Genomic DNA, 9,731 nt, shown 5'->3' with positions numbered 1-9,731 from the left:
AAGGACTGACAGATGTGCTTTTTCCATTGGCCTGATAATGGTTTATATGGAAGGAATTAAGGAATAATTTAATTATCTCTTTCCCTACTGTCTGCTAGTGACTTTGCTCAGTTATGAAATACGTATTGGTTCCTTCTTACAAGAGCAGTTTCATCCCATATCATTAATTTACTACTGTTGCTGCTTGGTTGTCAGATTATTATATACTAGCTTTGCAAGTTATATTTCTGGGTTTTCCAGGGCAAAAGATTTCTGGCTGTGGAAACAAAGCATCAGTAAGATGATAAGGATTGAGCAAGAGAAATGTGTACTTTGCATGATAAATCCTCATGCAGCCATTTCTTGTTGTTTTATAAAGATGTATCACTCAAAGTCTGTCTGCAAAAGTTCATATGAATAAACCTCTTGACATAAATAACTGCAACTAAAATCAGGAGATTGGCATCATTACAAAATTACTGTAACTAGAATAAAAATCAGGTATTTTTATCTCTTTCTGTAAAGGGCATCCCAACTGTGCTCTGTATGTCGTACAAATATTCATCCTTTTCTCTTTGGATAAGGAAAGAGCTTCTGGCTCCATTTCAAAAAACAGCATTACTGACAGAAAGAAAAAAGTTTAACACTAAGCAAAAAGTCTGTGACGGAACTGGGAATGAAAACTAGACCTTTTTAGCTTCTTTCACCAATGCAATAAGAATCTCTAAACTAAAATTTTATATGAACTCGTAGTATACTAGATGAAAGCTGTATAAGCAGAATCAAATAATCTTATTATTTTCTTCTTCTGTGTTATACTTCAGAAGGAAATAAAGTTCTTTTATTACCAGGGTGTGATTCCATATCTCATAACAGACATTTCAGCTCAGATGGTAATTTTTATCTGTTTGCAGAAAACAGTATTTTACATTTTCTGCTTTGTCCATACGTAATCTCCCAGCACTGAAAGAAAATGTGTTTCCAAGAGCATACAAGCACTTAAGGCCTGATGTGAATTCTATTGGAGTCAATCAGCCAGCATGTTAATGTTCAAGATGGGTAATCTCTCACTGAGAGCTCATCTCAGGTTTTACTGATATATTTTCTGTAAAGTTCCCAGATGAAGACACTGGAATTTTAGACATGCTTGACACTGCCAAGGCTTTTCAAAACTAGTTGTCACAAGATTTTTAAAACTCCCTAGAATAAAACAAGAAAAACAAGTAATAGTAGATAGACTGCAAAACCAAAATTTTGGTCTCAAATTTAATTTTAACTTGAATTTCTTTTTCCAAAAGATGCATCAAATTCAAGTAGTCAAAACTATAGACCAAAAACCTTAAGTAAGTATGATGGTACCAGAACTTAGGAATGGCATGTATAAGTCCCAGAATTAAAATAAATGACAGTAAAGGAAAGTGACGGGTCCCCCCAAATGTCAGGGAGGTTAAAGGTCAGCTCTTCCAGCACCTGAACGTGGCTGGTGGCTCTGGACCCCAGGGCCAGCAGGGCAAAGGCATCAGAGATGTTGACCAGGGAGAAGAAAACACTCTTGCCAAGTTCTTGGGCAGAGTGTTCTCTTTGCCTGTAAAACTCAAAGGAAAAGTCTGTGTTGCTGGGGACTATCCCTTGGCAGGACCTAAAATTATCTCCCTCACAGTGATGCTGGTCCTGCAGCACTTAGTTTTCTTATTCTGCTTATGGCCACTGGACTGTTGACAGCGAAGGAGAACAGGCTCAAGAGCAACAAAGGATCACTGCACACAGTCATGGATAAAGTAAAGCAAATTAAAGGTGTCTTGATCTAATTGTAAATAGACTTCATATCTGGGTACCATGCCAGAAACAACTCTGAAATTCATCCATCTGGCCCTCTGAGAACTTCTATAATTATTACTTTATTAGGTTGCAGCAACATTTGTCTTTCTGATCTGTCAGAAAAACCATTCCTAAAAGTTTTTAACAGTGAAAAAATATGAGTTTCCCTTTGGTCTAGCTCTATCTATGAGAATGAATTGATCACACGGGATCTGGATACATCTCTCTGGTGTGGCACTAGTTTGGCAATGGTATTACTGCAGTCATAGTCTGCTTTATTTAACATCGCTGTCAGATTAACTGTGCACTTCATCACCTCCATCTCTGCCTGCCTCTGTGAAGTCATTGGAAAGAGAGCTGCATGACATTGGCTTTGGGTGCTGAGCCTTTCTCAACGGGGGGATCCAGCTGCAAGGGAGACTCCCCAAGGGCCTTTTTCTGCCAGTCATTCCACTTTGCAGAGTCAGGACAGGACCTAGCAAACAGCTTGCACAACGGTAGAAAAAACTGTCAGGTCCCTGAAGTGGTGACAGACTTTCTGGTTCATTACAAAAATCGTGATTTCAGTATTTTTGAGGAGAGGGGACATGGGCAATGGACAGTGGCTATGCCTCCACAGTAAGATGTATCACATTTTAAATTGCATTTAAGTTCATTTATATTACAATGAAATAGAATTAAACTTGCATATTTTACACTTCATGATAGTTTTTATGTGCTCAGCTGTGAAGTGTTTTAAGTATCTGCATCATCAAAGCATTGCTGTCTCATCTGAGGACTAGCACAAATCCTTAATGAAGAGTAGCCTTTTGAAAATAAGCATGCACTGTTGCTGTTACAGCAAATACACAGGACTGATCAAAAGAAACCTCCAAAACACATCCACGGGAGTCTCACAGTTTGTGACTTGCAGTAGTTTGAAGGGTTTTTCCTGAACTGCCTAACCTTATTCCACAGAAGGGCAAAGGTCTCTAGTTCCCTCATTTTTGGGAAACGGCTGGTGAAAGCTTATCAGCATGACCTAGAATTTAGTGTCATTCAAATAAAGGCAGATGACCAGCAGAGAGAGAGGGTATAGGGCTGAATGACAGAGGAATAGTTTCCCACACTTCAGTTGGTCACTCTGGCTCTATTTGTACTGGTACGTTGAGCAGTGCTGGGGCACAGTCCTGGCCATCAACCTGGAGTCATTCATATTCTTACATTTTCAGTACAGCTTCAGACACAGGTACTTCTCATGCCATCTACAATTTTTCCAAACAAGGGCTAAGCATGTTTTTGGAGTTAGCACAGGCCAGGGGATATTTCCAATAAGCAGCCCAGATGTCTTGCAAGGTCAGAGTGAAGCAACATGGATACAAGCTGAGATAAGCCAGTTGACCTCATGGCTAAAGAACAGACCTTGAAGCACTTTATTTACTAGCATAGTTGTAAACTCTGGGAATATAACTAATCTTAATATTTGTTTTACATCTTCCAGATATTCATACTCTATCCCTTCTGAACTTCTGTTTGTCAATGAAACACAAGATTAAATCTATAAAGCAATGCCAGTAGCACTGTTTGTGTGTCCAGACAACTGAAATATTCCCAGCTCTGATGTAGCCACTGCTTACACATAGGATGTTTAGGGAAAGTTTGTTACCTTAAAGGAAGACTCAAAGAGTCCAACACAATGTGGGTGGATGTCATCAGCTCTGAATGTCATAATTGAGAGTATGGCAAAAGACTTGACTTTCAAAGTGCCTAGGCCTGGCTGACTTCCCCAGTGTGTAGTCTGAAGCTATGACTTCCTTTTCCTAGAAACCCTATCAGTGTCACAAGATATCATTGCTTCAGCCACCACTCACTCAACAGTGTAGTCTGCAGAGAATTCATTAGGATTTATCTACCAAATCCATTCTCCATCCAGGGAAGGGCAGACCTGGATTTCCATCTTCCAGGCAAATATCCTTACCAGCAATCCAGGTCCAATGTTAGCTCTCCTTTCACAGAGGTTAGCCTGACCAGCCTGGAGTTTAGGTTGTTGGAGGTATGGGATTGCTTGCCCTCAGGAGAGGAAGGGGTCTGAACATGAATATTCCTGAATATCCTGTACCCAAGGCAAATGCTTTAACTGCACAGATTGGTGTCTGCAGGTATCCCGTTGCCTTGGAGAGTCTGGACTGTTTAGGTACTAATTACTCTATTATCAAGTTGATCTAATGACCCTATAGACTCAAACTTCTGATTAAAATAAAATTAAATTCCTGATCACATAGCCTGATCTATTTAAAGAAATTGTACAGGTTTTTTTAACCAGAGTTTATGCTGCTGTACCCCTGAGCAGTATTAAATACATTTATCACCGTTAAACATCTGCTGTTGCTCCCATAAAATGGAACAGGGAGGGAATCAGGCTGACACTACATCAGACTGGCTGTATTTCTGTCGGCACACATCCCTTTTCTTGGTGCCCTAGATCCTCGCAAGTATCAAGCCTTGACTCTGGGTTTTGACACTGCCTTGGATCCATAAGGCTGTGTTAGGAGAGAGTTGTCAAATTGGCATAGACGTCCTCAGAGAGGTGAGCAAGAAGTGCCTCATGGAAATCCAACCCGACATTTCTCCATCAATGACATCCACGTGGAAGAGAAGAACCTGAGTGGACTGCATTTGTATTTTAAATTTCCACGTGTCAGCCCTCCAGCACCAGGACCTGGTGAGACCTGGCAGCAGCTGGAGCAGACCTCAGCATTTTCTTTCCGTCCTACCCACAAATCAAGAGTGGCCTCTTTGTTCAATCTTTATTTACTTAAAATATTTTAAACTGATTCTTTCAGCTGGATACTTACCTTGTTTTGATGGCATACACTGGCCATTAAAAGGCTGATCTATAACATTCTTCATAATTCATGAATAGGTGTATCTCACTAGTTACTTTCTACTGGAGCAGGAAGCAAGAACAGTGTTTTGAAGAATGAACACACCCTTGCCTCATTTCTTTGGAAAAAGAAAGTATCTGTTTTGATATAATTTTAATCACATTGAACTATCATTGCATCAATGCAATTCAAATCAGTAAGACCAGCCACTGATCAGTCATTTTTCAGTTGGGTTTACAATTTTTCCCATGAAGAGGATGCTCTGAGTATATTGGTCAACAATCAATAGCAAAAAGGGACGGTTGAATTTAACAACAGGAGGAACAGAATGAGGAAGAAAATCTGTGCCAGTGACTGCTGCAACCTCTGTGCCGTTCTCGTGAATCTTCAGCAGGGCCTTGTGAGCAGCCTACAATGAAATACAGCAAGAATGAATTTATGTGGAGGACGAGGTGTGAAATGATTAAGATTATCACAAAGTTAATTCAGCTACTGCCTTTCAAAAAAAATTGCTGGTAGGCCAGGAACCGTAAGAAGGCCACTATAGCCCGTGGTCATTTTTTTAGCAATGCTTTCTCAATAAGCAAGTATTCTCACATTCAGAGTTCCTCAATGCAAGTGTAGCCAACACAGACCTTAGGGACTGCACACTGTGTGGAATTAGTTAAAAGTAGAATATTCAAGCAAATTCATAAGGAATGACAGTTTCAGAGGGAAAGAAAGTTATGCTCTGTATGTATCCCTAATAGCACTTGCATTACAGTTTAGCCAGTAGAAATTCAGCCTTGATACTATTTTTTTTAAATTATTATTGTTGGGCATTTTTAGCCCAAAAATGTTAGAACATTGTAATTGCTGCTTTCAGAACGGCTGTAAGAATGCTAGCCTTTGTCTTCACTTTATCTGTTTCTCTTCACACTATTTTCAGGAAATGGGATGTTTTCCTCAATTCTGGTCCATCTTACATGATTAGCACTCATAAGGGCCTTCAATGGCAGCAGAAGTTTTAAAATCCTTTAAAATTATAGAATGCACTTGATAGAAAAAAAAACACTTTTTCTCCTAGATATGCTGGTGCAAGGCATCCCCAACACAGATATCCACGTGTAGAAACTGGGCTGTGTTTAGTTTCTGGGATAAATGCTACAACCCTCCCAACATTTGCCTCTCAGACTGAAGACATTACCCTTATCTCCAGATCTTGATGAAGCCTGAGAGAGTTTAAAGTTACTTTATTAGTTAAACGTTTTAGTTCAGAGTATTAGCCACCCCTAGCAATAAGTAAAATTTCACAACTTAGCTTAGGGCAAGACAATTGACTATTGAGGGATCCACTGACCATTGTTTCTGCTGACAAACTTACTTTTGAAACCTTCACATCAGGCTTTCCTGTGATTCCAGACAGATCAGCCCGATCAGAAAACACATCAGTTACACCCAGATTCATGAACGTCTTCTTTAAGTCATAGGTACCCAAAATTGATAGTTTTGGAATATAGACTTCTATCCTCCTGTTAATTCACAAGAAATTTATGGAAGTTATTGTAATCAAAGCATGTCTTAGGCTGAAGACTCCCAACCTGCTGGTGGTTCTTCTGTGCTAAAATGTTAGTCTTTTCGTCTGAAAAATATGGCAAAAAAAGAAGATGGGAAGGCGATGGTCTGGAGGATGGGAAAGGAGAACGACATCCGCTGGGCTTTCTTGTAGGATTCTGCAAGATAGTCATTTGATGGGAGAGCAAGCAGCAGTGCTGCCAGCATTTTGGGAACTAAGTTTGTGTTCTCTTTCTAGCCTTGAAGGTTTTTTCTTTTGTAATTCATATTCCATTCCCTCTGAGGGATCTGATTACTATGTTGCAGTCTTACCAGTCTCAACACATTGTGCTTGAGACAAGGGAAACGGAGACACTTAACGTCAACTAGATGTGTGGTGAAAAAAATTAAATTTCCCAACTTACAGATATCTTCCTTCATCACAAGGCAATGCTGACTCTATTTTTTACTGAAATTATCAAATAATTCTCTGTCCCTTTATATCTATTCCATTGCTTAAATCTCCAATCAACAACAAAGGCTAGTAATTGTAAAACCTGATCATAGTATTCAGACTTTGGATTATGACTACCTTGAATCACCAAATCAAAATTCTATACTTACCTCCTTTTGAGTGATTTTTCCCATTTAGACAAAGTGTCTTTTGTCAGAGCATCTTCCAACTGTTTCATTTTTCCTTCATTGGGCAGGATAAACAATGCTGCAACATCTCCCTTGTAAGGAATCTGCACCACCTCACAAGACAGTTTCCTGTCAGAGTATGTTTTATAAAATCCATCTCGAGTCATCATCTTCACTTCAACTGAGGTCTTCGCATTCACATGGAAATAATCCTTGTGAGTCCCCTTAATATTGAAAGGATTTTCCCAGTAGGCTTAAAACCAAAAGAGAAAGATTGCAGTTGAATGCTTAATTCAAGGAGGATAAATTAATATAGTTCAAACCAATGCACACCAGATAAACCCATATCTGAAGTTTTACACTCATACTTGAAGATCAAAGGTATTCCAAGTTTATTAAGGATCTTGCCCCTGTCATCTTTGCTGTAGTGTGTTCAGTAACAACTAAATATTTCAGGTTAAATTCTATACAGACTTGTACAACAGTTTTCTAAGTCAGATAAATTAAATGAAGTAACTTCATTATCCTTTGCTGAAGAAAATGAAAGCTGACCAGGATCCAGTAAGTTACTTTCAGTTTCAGAATATTGCTTGTAAAGCAAGTTCCACAGCAGTTGTCTGCCTTTTAAAAGGTATGTTAAGGTCCTTCCATGCTTTTTCATATGTTCTTTATCTTGTAGCACTGAGTAAAAGCTTACATGCAGGAACAACTTGAACTTTTGGGCCTGATCATAGCTGTATTATGGTAAATGGAACAGGGTTTCAAGGGCTTTAATCTTCAAAAGGACTTTCTCTTGACGTTTATTTAACTGAATTTTCTATGATATTTTGTTTTGTATTAAAAAAGGTCATTCACTGAAAAAAACCTGTATGTTTTCTTTTTTAATAAATATTGAATAGAAATAAAATAAATTGAAAAATTAATGTATATTAAAGAGTACTCTGGTTACTTTATAAATTTGACCTGTCCTTCCTGCATCCTTAGTAAAAAAAAAAAAATATACTCTGGTATCATAAAGAAATGCCTCAGACTAAGGCACCTGAGACTAGGGTACCCAAATTTAATAAAGTTCTTGAAATAAAATCTGTTTTGCTGAAAGTTCTATTTCCAAACATGGCTTTCTGGGTGGTAAATTTCATGTATGTCTTGCATGCTGCTACAAATGGATAAAGCGTCTAAGAGGAAGTTAATCATTGCCAAAGCAGTGCATTTGCAAGTACCTCTTGGAATATGTATAATGTGATGACAAGCTGTAGAACATTTAGACTCCAACTCCAGAGGTACCTACCCATTTAGCAAGGATGGATTGTAAGTAAATTACAGTGTTTGTCAATATTTGTTAATCTGCATCTTTTGAATTTATTTTTCTACTTCATACAGTGTTCAAAGACATTTTAATTTCTATAATAATAAGTAGATAAAATCTGACAGAAAAATTTAGAAATACATAAATCTGTTGTGCTCTGGCAATTCCCTGAAACTTGAAGATTGCAAATAAATGAACTTCTATGCATAGAAGCCTAAATATATGATAGAGAAATTTAGTTGTGGAAGAGGTTTCAATGTGTGAGAAATTTCAGTGTTCCTTAACATAATAGCCTAATCTTAACACTGGAGTTTCTTTGAAAAAAAAATAATTCAAAAATAATCTAGGGTATTTGTTTTAGTGCAGGTGAAACCAAGATACTGCAGGAAGTAACTTACCTTTGAAATAAATGTAATTAACAATTACCATTAGAGTGTTTGGATCAAGGTCTTTAAATATTTGGTTTATATTCCCATGGGTTTTGTTCTTTATATGATCATTGATCTCTTTTTTAGCTTCAGTGGAATTTTGGAAGTTACTAGAAAAAACTTTTCCTTTGTACAGTTTTTTAATGTCCTTCAGAAATGTTTTCAGTGGCTTCAGGTGTTTGTCCATGAACAGGGTGTTGCCCATGATCAGTTGCACCTGGCTGCCAGGGCGGTTCAGCAAGAGGAGGAGATGACGAAAGCCGTTGTGTATTTCCTCCTCCCGGGTGTCACTGAGGTTAAAGGCCAGCCCTTCCAGCACCTGAGCCTGGCTGGTGGCTCTGGAGCCCAGGGCCAGCAGGGCAAAGGCAGTGGAGATGCTAACTGGGGAAAAGAAAATGTTCTTGCCAGGTTCTTGCGTGGTTGCTTGCCTGTAAAACCGGAAGGCAAAGTCTGTGTTGCTGGGGACTACCTGTTGGCAGGACTCAAGAGGATCTCTCTCATGGGGATGCTGGTCCTCAGGGTCAATTGCCTTGGTCTCACCATTGTGGTGGTCAGTCTGGGTCAGGCTGTGGACAGTGAGGTGAAACATGGCCACTAGCAAGCACAGCGGAAGGGTGGCCTTCATCATTCTTCACAGCTACTGTGTGGACAAAGAATGAAATGATCTTGGATGCTGGAGGTCAGATGTGTCAACATCTCATCTTTTATTTCTATCTGCTACTACCTTCAACAGCTATCACTGTTATCTCCTAACCTGCTCCTTTACTATGGATGTGTTTTTTAAATCCTCATGCTTCTGAGTTTATTTGTAATTCCTATCCATTTCTGCCCACTTCGGTTCTGCTTTACTCCAACTACAAAATCCCCTTGTTACTAGAGAAAGAAATGTGACTATTAAAGAAAAACAAGAGTTAAAGGGAAAGAACAAGTGAAAAGGCAAGGGGGGTTGTGTTGTTTTGGTTTGGGTTTGCTTTGTTTTTTGTTTTTTTTTGTATCTGTGTAAATCTATTTTATAATGAGACAGCACACTGGGAGCAACTCAGTTCTTTTATGTTTATCTCTAAGAACTCTCAGGATTATTATGCTGTTAGTGATTGAATGAGTCTGACGTCAAATGACAGTGCTGTGTCAATGGAAAACAATACAAGATTGCCATGCTCA

The 9,731-nt window shown here is 38.7% G+C and overlaps 1 protein-coding gene across 1 annotated transcript; it reads right to left on the bottom strand.

Moving 5' to 3' along the window:
- Nucleotides 1–4,878: 4,878 nt before the first annotated feature.
- Nucleotides 4,879–9,198, bottom strand: LOC113480654 (alpha-1-antitrypsin-like). Its single transcript, XM_026849651.1, has 4 exons — nt 8,541–9,198; nt 6,819–7,089; nt 6,025–6,172; nt 4,879–5,070 (listed from the first exon to the last, which is right to left on the bottom strand). The coding sequence occupies exons 1-4, from the start codon at nt 9,196–9,198 to the stop codon at nt 4,879–4,881; spliced, it is 1,269 nt and encodes a 422-aa protein (XP_026705452.1).
- Between the last annotated feature and the right edge of the window lie 533 nt (nt 9,199–9,731).

The sequence above is a fragment of the Athene cunicularia genome, assembly GCF_003259725.1.
Source record: "Athene cunicularia isolate RWA chromosome 5 unlocalized genomic scaffold, athCun1 chr5_part1, whole genome shotgun sequence".
Classification (NCBI taxonomy): Eukaryota; Metazoa; Chordata; class Aves; order Strigiformes; family Strigidae; genus Athene; species Athene cunicularia.
Note: the sequence above shows the minus strand (reverse complement) of the source record. Positions and strands in the feature narration are given on the sequence as shown.

Excerpts from the sequence above, each read along its gene's own strand:
- LOC113480654 (XM_026849651.1), bottom strand. The coding sequence starts at position 9,198 with ATGATGAAGGCCACCCTTCCGCTGTGCTTGCTAGTGGCCATGTTTCAC. Across the intron at positions 7,090-8,540 it reads TAATTACATTTATTTCAAAG|CCTACTGGGAAAATCCTTTC; the intron begins GTAAGTTACTTC and ends TTTGGTTTTAAG. Across the intron at positions 6,173-6,818 it reads GAAAAATCACTCAAAAGGAG|GAGGATAGAAGTCTATATTC; the intron begins GTAAGTATAGAA and ends GTGAATTAACAG.